This window comes from Lolium rigidum, chromosome 5, assembly GCF_022539505.1.
Source record: "Lolium rigidum isolate FL_2022 chromosome 5, APGP_CSIRO_Lrig_0.1, whole genome shotgun sequence".
Lineage (NCBI taxonomy): Eukaryota > Viridiplantae > Streptophyta > Magnoliopsida > Poales > Poaceae > Lolium > Lolium rigidum.
In genome coordinates this window covers 185837451-185859167 of record NC_061512.1, presented here as the reverse complement: position 1 = coordinate 185859167, position 21717 = coordinate 185837451, and the positions used below count along the sequence as shown (strand labels likewise).

General features: G+C 47.2%; 1 protein-coding gene and 1 pseudogene across 1 annotated transcript; both read right to left on the bottom strand.

Annotated features, from left to right (window-relative positions):
• Positions 1–6769: 6769 nt before the first annotated feature.
• On the bottom strand, positions 6770–10265 carry LOC124655474 (annotated as a pseudogene).
• Positions 10266–12524: 2259 nt separating this feature from the next.
• LOC124656844 lies at positions 12525–17933 on the bottom strand. The gene is made up of 7 exons (XM_047195511.1): positions 16776–17933; positions 15687–15827; positions 15238–15603; positions 14523–14765; positions 13841–13933; positions 13294–13494; positions 12525–13044 (listed from the first exon to the last, which is right to left on the bottom strand). Exons 1-7 carry the CDS (start codon positions 17931–17933, stop codon positions 12832–12834), a joined length of 2415 nt encoding a protein of 804 aa, XP_047051467.1. The 3' UTR covers positions 12525–12831.
• Positions 17934–21717: the final 3784 nt, after the last annotated feature.

Sequence of the window (21717 nt, the reverse complement as noted above, 5' to 3'; positions counted from 1 at the left end):
GCCGCTGATCTCCGGTATGTTTCAAGGATACGTCCTGGGAGACGTATCTGTTTCATAGAAGAAGGGCCGCCAGAGAGTGCAACACCACACTGCCCTCGGGTAGGCAGCACACACCCACTACGCAACTACTCGCGACATCTCCACTTTCCCACGTCTACAAGACTACCCCTAAACAGGCCAGCCATACGCCACAACTCCGCTTCTTCTGAGATCCGAGAGATGACCGTGCTCAATGATGGGGTGGCGCCTTCAAAAACGATGTCGTTCCGGTGACGCCAAAGGCACCAGCAAATTAGGGTGACAGCTGTCCAGAGGTCACGATCCTTGCCCAGACCACCTTGCTTTGATTGGAGCCAGGGAACGAAGTTCGTGTCAGCCTGTGGCATCCAATGGATCTTGCCCCACCAACCTAGACAAGTCGCCCAGACCTGCCTAGATAGGACGCATCCAAGCAGAAGGTGGTCCAGCGTCTCATCCTCCTGGTCGCAGAAAGGGCAAGTCGCCGGATGTGGAAGGCCACGCCTACTCAACCTGTCTGCCTCCAACACCTGTTTTTGGCTGCCAGCCACATGAATACCCTGCAGTTTGGCGGAGCTCTGGACCGCCAAATCTGAACCGCTCCAGCCATCTCCACTCTAGCTCCGAACATCGCACGATAACAGGATCGCGCTGAGTAACTGTGGTCATGCTCCCATCTCCATCGGAAAGTGTCCTCCACGCCCTCAGTAAGAGCCACGCCCGTCAGCCGGTCTGCCAGCTGGAAGAGCTCGCCGATAGCCACTGCGCTCAGATCCGGAGGGATGTCGTCTAGCCAGCTCCCTGCCAGGCCCTCGCGGACCCTTCTCTGTCTAAGGGCGCGCCTCGGCACCTCCTCAAACAGTGCCGGTGCTAACTCACAGATCCGACCCTCCGGAAGCCAGTTGTCCGTCCAGAAGAGAGTACTCGCCCCATCTCCCAACACTGAATAGGTAGCCCCCTCAAAGAGCTGCTTCGCCAACTTGGGCACCTGGATGTTAAGCTCCTTCCACGGCTTGGAGTCGTCCATCCGCTGCAGCCACAACCATCTGGTCCTCAGGGCTATGTTCATCATCTTGATATTGGGGATCCCTAGTCCGCCCCATTCCTTTGGCGCGCAAACTTTGTCCCACGCCACTAAACAGTGGCCACCCTTAACGTCCTTCCTTCCCTTCCAGAGGAAACCTCTTATAATTTTCTCAATTGCTATGATGGTCTTAGCTGGTAGGTCAAGCGACATCATGGCGAAGATGGGTATCGCGGAGAGCGTCGCGCGTACCAACTCTAGCCGACCGCCTCTATCAAGAAGCGAGGCCCTCCAGCCAGGTAGTTTATTTGCCACAGTGTCCACGAGGTATTGTAGTTGAGCTGCAGTCGGCTTCCTGAGAGTGAGGGGTAACCCAAGGTACCGCAAGGGGAAATCCACCACGGGGCATTGAAGCTCCTGATCCACGACAGCCTTGTCGGTGTCATTACAGCGGATAAGGTTTGCTGAGCATTTCTCCATGTTGACACGTAATCCCGAGGCGACACCAAAATCATCCACGATCCCGGAGAAGACCCTAAAATCAGCCACGGTAGGGCGAAGGAAGGTGACCACATCATCCGCGTACACCGAGGTACGCAGTCGCAATCCTGTCTGTGCTAGCGGGGTAAGCAGCCTCATCTCGGCCGCTTTCTCGATCATCAGGTGCAGGACTTCCATGATGAGGATGAAGAGCTGCGGGGATAGGGGGTCCCCCTGACGCAATCCACGCCTATTGGCAATACGTGCACCAGGAGTACCATTCAACAAAACCCAGGTGGTTGCTGTGGAGAGGAGGGCACAGATAACTGCCAAGATCCTCTCACCGAACCCAATCTTCCGGAGTACCTCCAGGAGGAGGGCCCAGTCCACGGTGTCGAAAGCCTTGGTTATGTCTAGTTTCAGGAGGACCGCTGAAGTGGCGTTGCTGTGAAGCTTTCGCGCTGTTCCCTGTACCATCATGAAATTATCGTGCAAGCATCTTCCACGCACAAATGCACTCTGTATGTTGACGGCGCGCGAGCTGTTGTTGTCGGAGATGCTGAAAAGCGTCTGGGTGTTGTCGTTGATGTGGTGCATCAGCATGGGGAACGACGCGACGATGATCTGGCTCGATTCTTCAGGGTTCACCATGCGTCATTCTTTGATGGCGTGGGACGTGGGTTTTGCTCGGTTGCCCTCCCGACCGGCTGCGTTTCCCTGACTCGCACTCTCGCGCGTCTATATTGCTTTTTGTTTTGTTTTGGTTTGCTTACAAAGAGATTTGTGAACGCTCCGATCTGATGTAACTTTCCAAACTCAGACCCAGCCGCGTACGACGCTGGATCATCTTGGACATCAACGAAGGACACCAGTCCGACCTAAACTCCAACATGAAGCGGCACCTAGCTACTCACCCGGCAATAAGTAGCGTCCGGCGAACCAGCTAGCTCCCGTCGATTGAGAATTTGAGAAAGCACGATGGGGGAGGCAGCATCGCAAAAACGGGACTGGTCCTCTCTGTCGGTGGACGTGCTCGCCGAGATCCTGCGCCGGATCAAGTGGTCCGGCCACCCAAGCTTCGGTCTCGTCTGCCGGCGATGGCAGTCCGCACGGGCCCTGTCGCCTTTCTACCCGGCCTGGATCACCCCGCTCCTGCTCACCGCTGTCACCGCCGGAACCACCGCTAGCTTCCGTTACTACAGCCCGTACTACCACAAGACCTTCAAGTTCGACATGAAGCTCGCGGCGCCCCCCGGCGCCAAGATCTTCTGCGCCACGGGGGGACTACAGCTGACGCTGGGTTCGCGGAAGAAGCTCGTCATCGCCGACCTCGGCACCGGCGCGGTGTGCGAGCTGCCACCGACCTCTCGGACCAAGTTCGATTTCGTGGTCCATGACGACAGCGTAGGCAAGGTGTACGGCGTCAAATTGGCTGACGGGGTCGACGTCTCGCATGCTACCATGCTTAGAAACGGCGAGTGGTCGGTTGGGTGGGAGGTTTGCAATCTCATGGATCAACATAACCACACGTTCTTTGCACCGTCGCCGGACTGCAGCCCGGTCCTCCACGACGGCTCGCTCTACATAATGGGAACAAACGGGCAGCTTCTTGTGCACAACTCGAAACATGGCCGGCGACCTCAGATCTTCAGGAAACACCAGAGATTTCGGTTCAAATTCAAAGCCTGCTACCTCTTCGAGTCTGACCAACGTGAGCTCATGGCCGTCATGGTCGGGCACCGGGGAACACCGGTCAACATCGTCAAGCTCAACAAACGTACCATGGATTGGGAGAAGACGGAGAGCCTCCATGGCTCCTCCTTGTTCACCGGCACACCCACAACGATGATGAAGAGGACTAACATCAAATGGATGCAGGACAAGATCTTCCTCCCCAGACTCTTCGATCGGCCCGAGACCATTGTTGTTGACCTTGTTCAGCGAGACAATGAACTCGCGTTTGTGCCAAAGCTGGGATTCACGCATCTCCCGATGGCGAAAGATGAGAACCATGGCATACACATGTGGACTTGTGAATTGGGACACGGTGAGGAGGCTAGGTCAATTTGGGGAGCAAAGAGAGTAGATAACAATAGTATTTGGATTGATTTTGGTAGTAGTGGTAGTAGCAATTGACTTCAATGTTACGATGCATGATTATTGACATAGTACTATGTTGACATGAAAAAGTCTATAAAACCATAGGTACATCAGTTTTATCTTATTTTTTGCCAGGAGTTCGGCGATCTTTATTCATGTAACACAAAGCGTGATTGATCAGCCAAGCAAGTTGGCACAGAGATTAGCCGTCGCTGCTCTTGATACATGTATTGTGAAACTAGAAAATCATAAAGCTAACTCTCATATTTCTTGAAGAATTGGTACCACAGCCGAGCACGGTCCATGTAAGTGTTCTAGAGAGGTTGACAATATCCAAGCAATCCGTATCTCCATCACCAGCTTGCCGAGCCCACGTAATTTTGTGAAGACGATTCTCCATCATGTACTAGAGAATAAGTAATCCCTTGATAGGGTTTACTCCAACCTCCTAGATAGGTGGGACGTGATCTTGCAACACCTCCAGCACCACCTTTCTGAGCTTCCAGCAATTGAACCCCGTCTTTGTTAATTTTGACAGCTTACTGAGGCGGGCGCCATCCATTATCAGGCAAGATGGCCACCTTTTTTTTTTTTTTTTTTGAGATGCAGCGTATTTCTTTGGAACTTCGAGCATTGCCAATGCTTGCTTGTCCGTTTTCAGACATTAGACCGGTCATAACTTCCCTTTTAATGTGTCCAATTACTTACGCTCCTAATTCCCCACATGACAGTAATAATCTTCCGATGATCCAACTCCGAAAATGAATATATCTTGACCATGTTAGTGGATGAAGTCTCGGTAAGGAGAAATCCATCCAAGTTTGTGCCTCCGCCTAGAAGCCATGTGCATGAAACATGGTCACATGTGAGCAAAGCATGTATAAGATCTCATCTGCGGCCAGGCAAATTTTGCATCTACTGATTTGGGAATATGTCTATGCTTCAAAATATGTTCAATAGGGGGTATACCTCGTAATCCTCTACCAATAAACCCTAACTTTGGGCATAACATTCAGTTTCTACAAGGCAGACCACATATTTTTATTGGTAGTAGAGGATTCAGTAATCACCCCTTCGTGTTGAGCAAGCTGCTCTTTGCGACTCACTAGAGCATGAAAGCTGCTCCTTGTTGGATTTGATGTTCGAATTGGCAGGGTGTACCACAAATAAACACCAGGAAACCAATTCATCTTGGACATCAGCTAGAGGAAAGAGGACACAAGTCCAAAGTGAACACGAGCACCACGACGGAGCATCATGAAACGGCACCGAGTCCGAGATGTTGGGATTTCGCCCACGGATAGATCACATCAAATGGACAAGCACACGCTAAATATTTTCCTCTTTATTTCTCTGGTTTTCTCACGTTTACAATTTGTGGTACTACAAGCATCGCATATACTTTCCATATATGTTTATAGGTTAATTAGTTTATTAATCTAATATTTCCATTAAGCAAAGGAGCTAGTCCGGTTGGAAAAACATATAGGAGCTGCTCGATCTGGACTCTGAGACCTATACCAGAACTCACGTATGGTACTAGTTCAACTCCTAATCAAACTAGGACTCCTAATTTCTACCTAGTACTGCTCGGATACACCAGAAAACTAACGTAAACCTACACTCTTTATTTCAACACGGGACAATCTCGTGTCAGCAGGTGGCACTAATCAGCGCGTGGTGCTCGAGCTCTCTGTCGACAATCTGTGGCAATGGTGGCGGCGTCGCAAGAACGGGACTGGTCCTCTCTGGCGGTGGACGTGCTCGCCCAGATTTCAAGTCGGGTCAGGTGGTCCAGCCTCCCGAGCTTCGGTCTTGTCTGCCGGCAATGGCAGTCCGCTCGCGCCTTGTCGCCCTTCTACCCAGCATGGATCACCCCGCTCCTGCTCAACGCTGCCAACGTCGGAACCAGCACCAGCTTCCGCTGCTACAGCCCGTACTACCACAAGAGCTTCAAGATCGACACGAAGCTGGAAGCGCCCCCCGGCGCAAATATCTTCTGTGCCGCCGCAGGAGGACTACGCCTAGCACTGGGGTTGCCGTACAAGGTCCTCAGCGCCGAGCTCGGCACCGGAGACATGAACATCCTGCCACCAATTTCAAAGCCCGGCTTTGATTTCACCGTGTACGACGACGGCGCAGGTAGGATGTATGGCGTCACGACGAGCACCGGACTCAGTGTTTCACTTGCTATCAGACTTAGTAACGACGAGTGGGGCCAGTGGGAGGAGTGCGATATGATGGATTTTGATCCCCCATTTACGGTGTCGTCGAACTGCAACCCAGTCCTCCACGACGGCTCGCTCTACATACTGGGAGAAGACGGGAGGCTAGTTGTCTACAACGGGGGTAGCCATGACCAGTGGTTTGAAATCCTCGAAAAGCCCCACGGCTTTGGGTTTAAATGCGAGAACAGCTACCTCTTCGAATCTGACCGGCATGAGCTCATGGCCATCTTTGCCGGGCACCACGGGACGCCGGTCAACGTCGTCAAGCTCAACAAACATACGATGGAGTGGGAGAAGACGGAGAGCCTCAAAGGAAGAACGTTGTTCACCGGCACGCTGACAACAATGATGAAGACGACAAACATCATAGGGATGAAAGACAAGGTGTTCCTCCCCGGACTCATCGATTGGCGTGAGACCATCCACGTCGACCTTGTTCAACGCGACAATGAACTCGCCTTTGTGCCGAAGCTTGGATTCTCCCATTCCACTATGCAAGACGATAACTATGACACAAACATATGGACTTACGAACTGGGACAAGGTGAGGAAGCAAGGGCATTTTGGGGAATACATAGGGTAGATCCTAGTATCTGGGTTGATTTTAGTAGTAGCTAACTCCATCGTTGTGATGCATGTTGTTTGACATATAATTGTTTGCTAAAATCCAACTCGTCCTTCACAATGTTGACGGTGTGAACTTTGAGCCTACACTTATTATATTGACTTGACTCTTAAAAGTAGAACTACGAAACAGTGATTTCGCTGACTCGAGTGCTTGGGAGAAAGTTACTGACCATCTACCTGCGGTATTATCAAGCATATGACAAGGTAATATCCTATGATTGCAACTGAAATACTCCTCTGTTGGTGGTGTAGTAAAGAAGAGGTCTTACTTAAATTGGTCAGGCCAGCGACATAAAACAATAGGTAGGTGAGTTTTATGTGACAACTGTTCAGCATTTTTAAATAGTCTGTTTACCGTCGAGAATACATACAAAGTACTATACGTAAGAGTTCAGAAACACAATATACAGTAGCTCTTGGCATATCGGAAACGGCTAGCTCTAAAGAGATCTTACCTTACGGAGGTATAAGTCTCGCGATGCAGGATGCAGACCTGTGCTGCTCTGGGAGCGTCTTCCACCATATCACGAAGGATGAGCTGCTCAGAAACACATCTTTGCCAAGACTTCCAGAGGTGAACCATCCAAGTGCATCGCTCTCCAGTTTACCCACCCTGTCTTTGAGATCCTGGAACGATTTGCCGTTGACCATCTCGGCCTGGAGCTCCTCAGACATTGCCCAGAAGCACGACTCGAGACTGGAACCTACTGGGATACGCAGTAACTGCTCGCGCCATTTCTGGGTGTACTTGTAACGCCTTGGCCTCCCCTTGCAGAGGTAGGAGCCGGTGTCCTCGTTCTTGGAATGCCTGTAGTAGTTTGCAATGTCCAAGGGCTCGACCAACCGGCGGTATGAGGTTCCCAGATTCACCCACTCTTCTCGCCCTTCAAACGCATCCGGAAGTTCACGCCTTCGCAACATCTCAATTATCTCGTCCCAAAGGCCGGCTAGTTCCAACCTACGTACGTTTGAATTGAAGTCATGCACTTCCCGCTGAAGCTTGAAGGAATCATAGTAACTCACTTCATGGAGCTCGCATGTTCTCTTGTACTCGTTCAGGGACTTGAAGGCTTCCTGAATTTTACTGCAGTTTGCGTCTATCTTTGCTTGGTTTATCTCTCTTTGCTTCTCCCATTGTCCAGCTGCAGCAAGGCTCAGCATAGCTTCCTTACTCTGTAATATGAAAGTGGCCATTATGTGATTGGACTGGTTATCAAATTTACTTTACTAGTATTTGAAACTTGGGAGAACGTATGCAAACAGAACTAGTAGAACTGTGTCATTGGGAATGACTGCTGATATAAATTTGATGTGTACACTGCTATTTACTAACCTACAAACATATGTGTTGCCTTTGGCTGAAAACTAAAGTAATGATCTTTAATATGGCAAGCCACAGTTGTTTTTGAAGAAGAGGATTGCTTACCAGTTCAAGTCCACCAATTGCTGTTCCATTCATTGGCCTACCAGGAAGGGATGATGAAATTGCTCCTAGGTAGTCCACACAAGCTATCTCTTGTGTCACACATTGCTTGATCGATTCATATTGCCAGTGAGCACTTAAACTTCTGGCAGCAGCATCAAGCAATTGTTGTTGGGGATCCAACTGAAGGAGGTAAAATAGCAACTGCAATACAGCATCCGAGTTTGTGAGAACAATGAGTTGTTCGGGACTAGTCAAGAAAAGATAAGTCCCACAGGGTCTGTAAGGGGAGAGCTCAATGAAGGACGTAAGTGTTCCTAGGATTGAGCTAGTGCATCCCATGAAAGAGCAGGCCTCATAGCTGGCAATAGATAGCGTGCTTCTCAACAAGGTTTCATAAAACTCAGGAATGACAAGCGAATTCCCAGCAGGTGAGAAGTTTGGACTATGAGGAGATAACCAATCGAGAACAGACTGAATTTGTTCTCTAGAGGATGCAAGGGGGTCAGTGGTATTCGTGGGATGATGTCTAGTGGCATGATGAAATGCAAGATACACTGCGACCAGCCCTCCCTTCTAACAGCGTGGTTGAAAATATTATCTCCAACAAGAGGTGCCCCAAAGGTCACACAAAACGGTTGTGCTTGATTGACACTTCCCCGTCTGGTACAGTTCTCGAGAAACCATATGGCAGCAAGGGTGGCTACTGAACCCCCTGATGAATGGCCTGTGAATACAATACGTTTCTCCTCTGCCACCGCTCTAGATACCTGTAACAGAAGAAACAGAAATCACCCCTTCATCATTCAGTTGAAAATGCTGTTCGAATAGAATTCACGATATCAAGAAGACTTTCACTCTATTGATATAAATATAGCAGAGCATGAGGTAAGATTATGAAAGGTGTATCACCATAACAAGAAAAACAAAGGCTGTCGACAAAAGTGGAGAGTAAATCGGTAGAACTGCTGAAACCACTGTGGTCACTTCATTTTTCTGTCAAAGTGATAGAACATCTGGTTCATTTTACTTGTTTGCACGGAAAATAAATGGCACTAAGCTAAACTACTTTGCAGCCTTCCATCTACTACGAGAAATCTGACACTGTAACTACAGAGTCTGAGCAACTCTCTTGCTCTGTTTCATAGGCTCAAATCAAACTAGTTAAGCCATAAAAGCACTACGAAAACGAAAAACCCACCAAAAAAGTACTACCTCCGTTCCTAGCATTCTAAAAAGGCTTATATTTTGGAACGGGGATAATACTTCAAAGGCATTACAACAATACGGAAAATACAAGGAAAAGATGCCCCCTATCACCCATAGTCCCTCTCTAAAACAATAGAGCACTACACTAATCTCCAAATACTCCAATAAGCATCTGATAGCTCATGTCGGTTCACATAATATTACGGTACAATTACAGCAGCCCAGGCAAAAAATAATAATCCAAAAGGAGCATTTGAAATATCTTCTATGACAACCAGGATGAAGATTTTGTTCCACCAGAAATAAGGTTTCCTGAAAGTTCTTATTTCCTACACAAGCCTGAAGTAGGAAAGTGCAGAAGGTTCAGATATACATGGCACTAAGCCAGATTACTAGTCTTCCATGTAATACTAGATGGCACTGTAAACAGACTCTAAGCACCTCTATTGCTCTGTTTCATAAGATCAAATAAAACTAATCAAGCCATAAAAGCACTATGAAAAAGAAAACTCACCCAAAAGGAAAAGTTCAAAAGCATTAAAACAACACTGCAAATACATATCACAAATGGGGAAGAGGTTCCCATAAAACACCAGAGCAGCACACTAATCTCCAGATACTCTGGTCCACATCCCATAGCTCAGTGTCGTGAAAAAAAGAAAGAAGGTTTCATGAAAGTTTCAGAAAGTTCAGAGATAGTTTTATCGAAGTAGCGATCGAAGAAGGTGATAGGGCTCATCAGAAGGTGCTCACCTCGGACTGGAGCGGCGAGCCGTCGAGCAGGCCTGTGAAGGAGGCCATGAAGGCGGCGCTGGCGCGCGCGGGGACGCCGCTCCCGACGCTGCGGAGCGACGGGAAGACCGCGGGGTCGACCTCCGCGTCCCCGAACGGCGCGCGGCCGCCGGCGTCGGGCATCCAGCCGGCGGCGGACCAGGTGGGCGTGAAGACGAAGGCCGCGCAGGGGTAGGGTTGGGACGCGTGGTGCACCTGGAAGGAGGAGGCACCGGCGGCGGCGGAGGACGGCGAGCGGGAGCCCGAGGGGAAGGAGAGCGCGGCGCAGTGGGCGACCAGCAGGCGGTCGTCGTCGGACAGCGCCGCCGCGCGCCGCGGCGGGGTGTCCATCGGCATCGTGGTGAGCCGGTGGGGCTACAGCGCCGCCCTTTCTCCGCTGGAATTTGATGGTTGAGAGGACTGCCGGGTTGACTTGTCGCCGGCGTGTTCACGGATAGTGATGGCAATTTTGGGCCTCACCGGTGGCGGTACGCACAATAGCAGTAGCAGGGTCCCTCAAACAAAAAAGAGTAAAGTCTATATTAAACTTTCAACTCATAGATGGTGTCTGGATCAGACCCTGATCTTTAAATCCCTGAAATCAGCACCTTGTGCTTATTAATCCCGGTTGATTTAAACCTAGCAGTAGCAGGGCCGAGCCACTAGCATCCTACTAGGAGAAATGCAGAGTGGCTCTCCGGTGGCACACACCTTCATACTAGGAAAAATAAAATAAAAATAAAAAGATTTTAAAAATATGAACTTTTTTAAAATCAAAGATGATCAGGTATTGTACTTGTATAAAACTATATCGCTAGGAAATTACTTTCATTGTATCCTAGGTAAAAAAAAACAATCTCGAAACACCCCATGACCAGATAATATTCACTTTATATTTGTTATAATTTTTTTTTCTTGAAGACCATAGGAATCATTTCCTTTCCAAACATTTTTTTACGAGCATCCTTAGTTTCCTAGAAGATTAAAAACGATTTTTAAAAATTACTACAATTTTTTAGGTGTATGGGGTGTGTGGCACCCGAGAGCGAAAAGTCCGTTTCATCCTACTACTTCTTAAAAAAACACAATATAGACGGAACACTAATAAATTGAAAAAATGCTTTTGACTCCCGAGCTCCAATGCATGCATGCATACTCTAACTTTATAAGCACTTTCAAAAAACTAATTTATGATTTGATTCTTGGTGGGTTGAAGGTATCACTGCCATCTTAAACATTAAAGACTAGCATCTTATTCTCCGTACATGAATAAGTAGCATTTGTGTTAAATTGAACTTCTTGAAATTTGACTAACTACATAGAAAAATGTAGCAATATAGTATATAACATAAATAAATATTATGAAATCACATTTCAAAATGGATGATAATACTAACTTAGCATCACAAGTGTTGCTACCTTTTCCTAAAGAATTAGTTAAATTTTAATTTGTTGGATTTAACAAAAGCTAGAAGTACGTACATTTATTCGCGGACGGAGGGACAAAATGTGAGCGAAAAATCTTTAAAAAAATCGTGAGAAAAAACGTTTGTATTCCCCAATTTTATTCCTAGATGGTTAGAATGTTGCACTTTTCTGCCGGAAGAAGTTGCATTCTTGGCAAACCAACTGATAAATAAGAATATTTTACTCCCTCACCACAATATAGTGCATATACAGTTTTTTAAAAATCAAACGATGTAAAGTTTGACCATGTTTATTGAAAAGTGTATCTATATCTACAATATCAATTATACACCTTATATAAATATACATCGTGGTGAATCTAATGGTATTTATTTGGTACCCTAGATGTTGATATTTTTATCTACATACTTGATCAAACTTCAGATCGTTTAATTTTTAGAAAAAATATATACATTATATTTTGGCAAGGGGTGAGTATGAAACTAATGAAAAAAGTAAGAGCAGCCAACCGACCTATATCTTCCCACGATTGTAATATTATTTGCCTCTCTAGACACAAAGTAGACGCTATATTTTAGCATTCTAATCATTTCTTTGTGTTTTGAAAAAAAAGTAAGTTGTTTGAACTTTCTTGATTTTGTGCCAGGGTAGTTAAATCTATTTATCATGTGTCTTCAAAATACAGAAGTTAGTTTTTTTTTGTATTTAGTCACATGTAATTATGTAAACATGAAATCTATATGTTTGTTTGTCTGTCATATGAGTCATTCTTTAATTCAAACATAAAGTATAAGAGTGCTTATATATCGATTTCTTTGTATGCATTAGGGAATGGAGAGGCCATTGTGTGGTTACGTCGATTACTAGAAAATGTACCACCAAGATTTTGAAAACTTCTAGAAGTACATGGATGTTCCATCGTTATAAGAAATGTGTGGTTACTTATCTTTTGTAATGGTAGGTTCCTAGTTCATTTCTCTCTAATTGTTGAATATTTATTATTGGAGTATCTGTTCATCAAGCCCGTCTTTAGTTTAGGCCAAGGAGTTCCTAGTTTCTTTAACAACTGGATTGTGCTAGGCATTGTTTCTTGCATCAAGATAAACAGTTCCAGTGACTGGGCCCCAAATGATCGGTCGATCGATACGATGCATAATGTATGTTTTTTTTCCTGTCAGAATAACAAATCAAAGCAAATGCACGCCATGCAACATCCGAAGAACACATGGATTTTATTTCAGGGACATACAATTCATGAAGCAAAGATAAGTTATCAACATCAAGTTTTCATAGCTATGTTCCAAAGTTCTATCTATGCGAGCAAATCCTCGAAGCCAGATTCACATTGGAAGCATGGGTTAAGAACTGCTTCACTAACTGGCAGGAAACTGCGCGCTGCTCTCTGTTACCCGTGTGGAAACAGCCATCTACCAAACAACTATATACAGCGTCCTTCATTTACATAACTTAGACAACAATTTACTTCCGGAACAGCAGCATCAGCTTATATATGTTGTTTCATGTCAGCAGCGTGATGGCCGCTTGTATGTCGGTGGTAATGATGGGCAGTTCTCGTTCATTTTCGCATACGGCTCTATCGAGTTGTATTCGGGTAGCTCCATCTTGTACTCCCCGAGTATCTGGCAGAAGGGAGGCTTATCTGCCTCAGCATGGCACCAGCTCGGAAGATTCACATGGTTGTCCTCGAAAATCTTGAGCATGTATGCATCCCGTATCTGAGGTAGAAGGTAATTTAGTAACACGAGACCAACCAACCGAAGAACAAGAGTTAATGCATTTCTACATCTAAGACTGGTTTAGAACTTTCAGAGTGGACATAAATATATATCATGTGAAAGTATAAAAATGGCTTCAAGAGAAACGTCATAGTTAATGGGATCAAACATTAGTTTGTCTACAATGAGCAGCAAAGAATAGCACGTCCAATTTCAACTATGACATGTGAAAGGACTTGTGACACTTACAGTAAACTCGGTGACCTGAATCGACTCTGTGAAAGGAGCAAACACTCCAGCCTCTTTGTACATTGCAAGAATGAAGGAAACACAAGTGGTTGATTTGCCATCACTGTATACCCATTCATCTTGCTCAGGGATGGTAAGCAGTTGATCAAAAGACATGCCACGACTTTCAGCCTCAACAATGATACCCTTGAGGTCCAAACCCTGCACAGCACAGATAACGTGAATTTGATAACTGAGCCAGGCAGTTAGAAGCAGGCGAACTATTAATAAATCTTTAGTAGAAGAAAATAACAGTCAATCAGGGCAAGCCTATCATTTCAATTTTCATTTAAGCCCCAGAGAAAGCTATGCAATTATTGTATTTAAGTTGCAGTGGAAGGCTAGAGCCTAAAAGTATGCATAGAACCAGAACAGAACTCAGGTGACAAAAAACCTCGTAAGAAACCGCAACCCTACTTTACCCTTGTGTCAGCATGAATCACTGCAAACTACAGGGCCCTTTACCTTACCAAACAAAACAAGACACAGTAAAAAGTAGTTTACAAACCTCAGTCCCAAGTCGTTTGTTAAGAGCTTCATTCCACATGTTCGCAGCATAAAGTGGTTGTAATCTAGTCCACATTGACATAACAGCCATTACCTGAAAACAGTATTGAGTAATTCAAACACTGCCTGTGATAAAATAGTGCAATACATGGGAGTAAATTTTTTAAGCTATCTAGTCTTCACTGAAAGCTCATAACAGCTAGCATTCTTTTATCTTCAGTATGAAAGGACCGATGCCCTCTATAGATTTATGCTGCTAGCATGGAGTATATCATTCACATGATTGCCAATTCAGTATCACTTTACCATGCAACTTCAAGAGATCATGTGCTTTCTTCTGCATTTTACATGTTTCCAAGTATGTTTCCTACCCTTTTAACAAGATAATAAGTAAGACATAAGTCTAAAGCATGAAACTCATTCTATTTTTATTTAGATTTAGACAACAGATTTAATATGGCCATATCAATTAAGTAACTTAATAAGATGGCTCCCATTAAAAGCAATAGGTTGATTGGCATTGGCACAAATTCCTATCTGATCTGTACAGGTAAACTACATAGGCACTCGAAACATAACAAGCAATACATCTAAACACTGATAAATCTGGAACTGAACATGTACCATGGTTAAGGTGCAAACAGAAAAATAATGAAGGCTTTGAAAAGGCTGGGGAGAGTTACCAGATTAGCATCAAGGGGAGGTGGATAATTGTCGCCTATAGTATCAATCCAGCTAAATATCATGTTATGATAGCCATAGGGCTTTCCAGCCATGCTCCGGGCAAAATCCCATGCAGCACTTTCATTGAATCTAGAACGTATATCAGGGTGCAATGGCAAAAGGGCTATCTGAGGATTTGATCCATCCTTGAGTGCCATTTCCCACCACTCATCCCAAGGAACTATAGCAATAATTTCTTCTCCCTGTTATTGCAATTTATTATAGTCAAGACAAATCAGGACTGCAGTTATTTGCACGGGAAAAATATACATGGAATACTCATATACAATTGTTTTTGGAAAAGAGATGTTGTGCTGCTGCCTGCTGGCCTTAATGTTGCTCTGCAGCTGGGCTAGCTTAGCAAATAAAGGTTCACTACCAGAGCATAATAAGTTGAATAAATACAACATTTAAACCAAAAGGACGAGCGTAATGGTAAGAACTGAGAAGTACGAACTAGGATTATTCCTCATTATTTTCAGTATATTCAGAAGGTGAGAAGGATTTGTAACAGTATTGATTATGTTGTTACTGAACATGATTAGGATGAAGATAAGAAATAAAGTAACAATAGCCAGGGCATGTTACTAAACGATATGTGACAGCATACATCACATAAACAAAATGACATGAACAATGAATATTCAATTCATACTATAGCAAGCTATAGATTACCTTTTCATTCTCAAAGCCTGATTCTGCAACCCAGAGTTCACCCTTGTCATCTTTCAGGCAGACAGCAGTATGACCAGCAAATGCACCAGTTACCCATTTCTCTAATGTCTCAAACCCACCCCATCGTCCTCTAATCTTTGACAGAGCCAAAAAGTCCCCAGATTGTATATCCTCCTTTCTAATATTAGCAACCCAAGGCTGAGAGCGTTTCTCAAATGTAGCTCCCATATGCTTCTCTAAAAAGGCCAAATTGGAATTTTGCCCCCAGCCAGTGTTTGAAAACAAAGGCAGGACATCAATCAAAGATAACAAAGTCCCAAGCATCCCAGATGGCATGAGAAAAACAGAGATGCCATGCTGCTTAACCTGATAAATACATGGAAATCAATCAGTCCTTACTTACATAGGGTATTGAAACGCTTAAGGGAACTTTCAGAAAGAGAACGCACATATTCCAGTTCGGCTTCTTCTTCCCATGACGTTATCTCCAAAGTGTGGTCACGGGCCGCAAAGTAGTAGTCCCATGTTATCCTATATGGTGTTGCAAACACATAAAGGTCCATGCATGTCCAGCTCTGAGCAGAAGCAGTCTGCATAACCGGAAGACATGTCAACACAAAAGCCATGTTTACGCAGATAGTCAGATCATCTAAAACAGCCAATGTTCGCGATCACAAGCTTTTACAGTGCAGAGTCAACCAAAATATTCTTATTTTAAAATAGCTACTGCAGGATAGGTTTGAGCAAATAATGAATAGCTAAGATTCTTCTTTTAAAATGGCTTCAAGGAAATATTTAGTAGACACCGAGATGTTGGTATGTATATATTACTATTCAGCACCTCATGCACAGTAGTTAGTGTAGTTGCGCATTACCACAGAGAGCAAATGAGGTAACGGTGAAACCGAATTGCAAAATTCAATTTGAGTAGAAAGAAAAAAAAATTCTGCAAATCACTAAGTAGGGACCAGCGATTAAGTTCAAAATGCAAAAAAGATATTCTATAACAATATGCATTTGCATGAAGTTGAGACTATCAAAATTATGTAAGAGTAATAATGCAATTAGCCATGATGTTGTGATTGTAGATTGTACTTTGCAGAGCTCCTACCATTTATGATGATGTTCCCATGTCTAGCGACTGATTTTGCAGTCATCGTTCAAGAAAAAAAATAGACAAATTAGATCAACAAGAACTACTCTGGGAAGTTCATTCATAGCTGGGAGATCTTGGTCCCAGCAAGCAAGATAGAAATAGAGGGGAGACATGGAAGCTAATGTGCGCATTCAAAGTGGAGTTCGGTTGTCCCCTTTCTTAATTAAAACTAAGCAGCAACGATGCATTAGAGCAACTCTTCCTAATTTGCGCTAGTAGACCACTCATATACCCTCTCAACAACTGGGTAGTTCCCAGAGCTACCTACTCCTCCTCCCATACGGAATCAATTAGCAACTACTACACGCTCAAGCAGCCGCTCCTAATTTCACACGATCGAGCAAAAACTGAGGCAATGGGATTCGAGGTCCGAGGCGCGGACCTTGAGGCGTAGCACGGCGCCGCCAATCTGGGTCCCGTTGCGGTCCCCCGGCGTGAGCTGGATGGCGGCCTCGTTGACGGCGAAGCAGGAGCCGTTCCAGGCCGCGGGGGCGGGGTCGCCCGGGGCGACGGCGGCGACGAAGGAGGGCAGGAGGTCGACGGCGCTGTGGAGCGTGTTCATGACGGGCCACGCCACCTGCCGCGGCAGGATCGGGAGCACGTCCCCCGGGCTGAAGGGCAGCTTCAGCCCCATCGCCCCGCCCCGCGGCAGCCCCGTGGCCAGCACGAGCAGCAGGAGGACCGGGAGGCACGGGAGGGGGCTGGCGCCCCTCCGCGGGGCCATCGCCGGCGGCGGCGGTTGGTTTCCCTCCCCTCCCGGCCCGCCGATTGAGATTTTTTTACTTTCGTTCGTCGCCGAGGAGGCTTGCGCGGTGGGGGAAGGTGCCGTGGACGCGGAGTTGAGTCGCCGGTCGCTGGGAGAGCTTTGAGGACGGAGCTTGGCGTGGCGTTTGGAGTTGGACTTTGAGGGGATCTGGTTGGGCTCGACTTCGGGTCCCACTGTGGGGACGGTTTCTTCAAGGCTTCCGGTTCTGGTATTGGCCTGCCTACTGGGACCCATGCGGTGTTGCTTTTGGATATTGTTTTCTACTCCCTCCGTGCGGAAATGTAAGACGTTTACCGATTGGTTCCGACCAGGTGAAAAACGTAAAAAAGACAACGCTACCCCTCCACATTTTGAATCGGTACCCTTCCCAGATCTCATCTCCCTCCTCGATCTCCCTCCGTCATCCGCATCCGCCCTCCGCCCTCCGCCATCCGCACCTCCGGGCTCCGGCACCAGCAGCTCCACCTTCGGCCCAGGAAACTCCTCGCCCAGATGTTCGTGGACGCCGATCTCCTCCCTCAGGTGTTCCTGGAGAACGATCTCCTCGTCCAGGCGCTCTAGCTCCGGCCCCGGCAGCAGCTCCTCCGGCCGCAGCAGCTCCTCCTCCGTCCCCTGCACCTCCAAGCCAGGCAGCTCCTCGGCCAGGAGCTCGTGGAGGCCGATCTTCTCCCCCAGGTGCTCCGACCCAGGACGATCTCCTCGTCCAGGTGCTCCAGCCAGGACGATCTCCTCATCCAGGTGCTCTTGGAGAACAATCTCCTCCGGCCCAGGCATCTCCTCTCCCAAGTTCTCTTGGAGGATTATTTGCCCTGCCCAAGCAACTCCTCGCCCAGGCTGTCGACGACTGGCGCCTAGGTTTGTCTCGCACGTAAAGCGTAACGGTATACATCGGAACCTATGCTGAACAAAGAAAACAGCAGCAGCAGATTACAAAAATAGCAGCCTCATACCTGAACAAAGAGAACCAGCAGCAATCAGATCAATATGGTGCTCCCAGACTTGAATTTCACTTCACCCGAAGAAGGCGATGTCCATATCTGGTGAAACAGGCTTGCCACGGTTACCACTCCAACCAGCCCTTGCTGATGGTGGTGGTGATCTGATGAGTCCTTGTTCATGTTGTTCTTGCTGCTACTCTCTGAGTCAGTGCTGTCAGCTGTCACATTTCAACCCTCCTACACAGGCAAAAGCAAGCTGTAAAAACAAGTTCAAGTGCAAAATACTTGTAATGTCTGTCCATGATATAGGGAGTAGTAGTATTTTTTACCTTGGGTGTGTGATGGAGAGGAAGAGAGGCCATAGGCCAAGCGGGAAAGATGTCCAGCGCATGGCGTTGCTGTGTCCATGGTGATGGTGAGCTATGGTGGAGGTGGCCGTTGGAGTTTGTTGCTGATGAGCAGCCCTCCTGCCGCCGCTGCTGCTGAATGTGGCCACCTGGTGCATGAAGGCCTCCTCCAGCTCCCCGAAATAGGCACCCCCTCCTCCTCCGTCTTGCTTGCTGCACGGGCAAGCAAAACCATCATCAGTTCATCACCATGACGAAATGATCTACAGAAAGATTCGTATGTAGTATGTATCTACACATGCAGAATTCATGACAGGAAGCACGAAGAACGGAGAGGGGGGAAAGGTTTTTCTTACAAGAAGGTCGCGGAAGAGTGGTTGGGCATGGCGCCGCAATGGAAGCCGCCATAGCCAAGAACATGATGAGGAGGAGGATCCTCAAGAACCCCAAACCTTTCTGCCTCTCCCAGTAGAGAAACTAGCTACCTAGCAGCCTGGCTTCTGATGCACTGGGATATATAGCAACACCAGAAAATGCAAGCTACTGGAGTACAGTACTGTAATGCTACTGTATTGTTGTTGTTACACAAACTACTGCTCATGCTACTGCACTGTTGTTGTTGTTGTTGTTGTTGTTACACAAACTAGTTGCTCAGCCAACAGAGACTACTGCTACTGTATTGTTGTTGTTCAAACTACTACCGAGTACTCTGTATCGTTGTTGTTGTTGTTACACAAACTACTTCTACTGTATTGGTGTTGTCAGATTGTGAACTTGAAATAGTTGAGGACAGGGTTCTTCTTAGTGACAATGACACCACATAGTCATTCAGTAACTTCCAAAGATTCTATAAATACTGGTTTGGCATAACAAAGATTCTAATAGCATGAAGTCCTTAACTGACACTTCTATATTCCCACCCAAAGACAGGTAAAGCTGAAACTACCTAATAATGTTCTAGCTTCATCAAGAAGTATTCATATTTCCACTTCCACCATGACATCAGAACTGGAAGAAAAACCGATAGTATTCGCAGTGCATGCTCCACTTCACAAATAACTTGGACAGTACAGTACTAAATGATTTAGCTGTGTATGAGGCTCTTACCATGTCCTATCATCAAACCAGTTCCAGAACTCCTACATGTCCTGAAAAAAATAAACAGCAAGGATGAGTAAGAAGACAAATGTCTTTTGCTGACGAAAAGAAACAAGTAAAACAATATACACCAATCAGACTAACACCACTTGCAGAGAGCCAACACTTTCTTAGATACTCATACAGTATTATAGTGGTAGGTAGGCTACATTATTTCTAAACCACGCAAGACACATCAATGCAATGTTAAGCCATTGTTTCTCAATGAAATGAGCTGAGCAAGCCTCATGTGGGAAGAACTGCACTGTGAACTGAACTACTATAACGGTTACTAGTTTGTGGATGACTAAACTTTTCACTTCATTTAAATCTACTAGGACTGAACTTAAAATCTACTCCCGGGTGAGTACTAGGAGTACAAGCGAAAATAGCTTAAATGTCATCACAACACATCAGCCCGGGTGTAATTTAAGTGGTGCTACTGCTTCCTAAAGTCAAATCTGGTACCGACGAGCAGGGGGTGACTGAAGAAATTTCTATGTTCAGGTCAGTAACCAATCGCTCTAGCTATGGTACTGTAAAATCAGGAGCATCAATTCCGAGCAAAAATTCGCAATAGTGCATGAATTGTACAGTTACTACTCATCCACCCAACAGAAGTTAGAGTTAGACTGATTATGCTGTTTGACTGCTAATGGACACGAACTTAGCTGATGACGACGGGCACGTACCATGGTGGATGGACTCCTTGCAGTGCGTGATGAAGCTGGCGATGCCGTCCTGCTTCTTGAGGAGCGTTTCGTCACGCCAGGACGGCATCGACGAGAACTGGGCAGGAGCCGCCGTCTGCGCCGCGGACGCCGACCGGCTCTTCCGCAGCCAGATGTCCACAGCGGGCGCCACTCTCCGCAGCCGCCTCGAGATCTTGCTCCGTGAGAAGCTGGCGCGGCCGCCGTAGAAGGTGGCCTTGGCGGACGCGGACCCGAAGCTGAACGTGCGCAGCCTCCCTCGCCTGCCGCTCGCGCTGAGCCGCGCGGCGACGGCGTCGCTGGGCTCTGACGCGCAGAATTTCAGCTGCCGGGGAAGCCGCCCCACCCGCACCGGCCGAAGGCGAGGCCACCCGTGCTGCTGCACGCTCTTGGTCGGCACCCTCCTCGTCGACCTGAGCGCCTCACGATGCTCACCCCACTTTACCGGTCTTCTTCTCCGTCGTTGTCGACGGATCTAGCCGCACCGTCGACGGATCCAGCTGCACCGCCGACAAATCGAGCACCATCGACGGGAAAAAATTAATCTTGCAGCGGAGATTGAGAAAGAGGGAGATTGAGCGAGGAGGCGTGGGGAGGGGCAGGCGGCGTATGGCGCGTCGACTGAGGAGCCAGCCGGCGGCGCGGGGTTGGTGGGGTGGGGAGGTGGCTGGTAGCATACAGCCCGCCGTCGGTGGAGCAAAGCTGCGGTGCGCCGTCGGTGGAGCAAAGAGGGAGGAGCAAGCGAGTGGAGCGACGACTCGGTGTGCAGAGACTTCGCGACGACTCGGTGTGCGACGCGACGGAGGGCAAAACGGGAAAGTACAAAAAGTGCGTAGCGTTAAAATATTTGGCCGTGAAACTCAAAACGTCTTACATTTCCGCACGGAGGGAGTATTCATTTTCTTGCCTGTACGCGGCATCTTTTTTTTCCCTGGAGAATAAGTATCAATAGTCAATAGTATAGAAAAAAGACTAAGACGATTGATACAATGTCAAGAAGGCTACAACTCAACTCCACTTCACGATACAACGCCAAGCGACAAACAACACACAGGACGATAAACGACTCTCCTTGCCCATCATTCTACCACGAACGCCGAGATGAGGAGCACACGGTTTGAGGACCGAGTCACGAGCCAATCAACCGACCCCAAGGCAGCCCGTACCATCGTACCCCCCTCAAGCGCCTAGAGGAGTTGACGAGAAGAAGGCAGGGTCTTGACAGACATGGGGAAGATGCCGAACGGAGCGTCTGCCACGCCGTATGTTGCGCCACGGAAGCACAAGCCTTGGGCCGCGGCCACCACCTGCAACACATCACCATTCCTAGTCTCCGTGTGTCGTATCGGTCCCTCCCTGGTGACACCACCATGGTGACTGACATCAGCAGCTAGCGTCGCCACGCCACTGCAACAACCACCTCAGC

Excerpts from the sequence above, each read along its gene's own strand:
- LOC124656844 (XM_047195511.1), bottom strand. The coding sequence starts at position 17,933 with ATGCCTGGGCCGGAGGAGATTGTTCTCCAAGAGCACCTGGATGAGGAG. Across the intron at positions 15,604-15,686 it reads AAGAAGCCGAACTGGAATAT|GTTAAGCAGCATGGCATCTC; the intron begins GTGCGTTCTCTT and ends TGTATTTATCAG. Across the intron at positions 13,045-13,293 it reads TTCAGGTCACCGAGTTTACT|ATACGGGATGCATACATGCT; the intron begins GTAAGTGTCACA and ends CTTCTACCTCAG.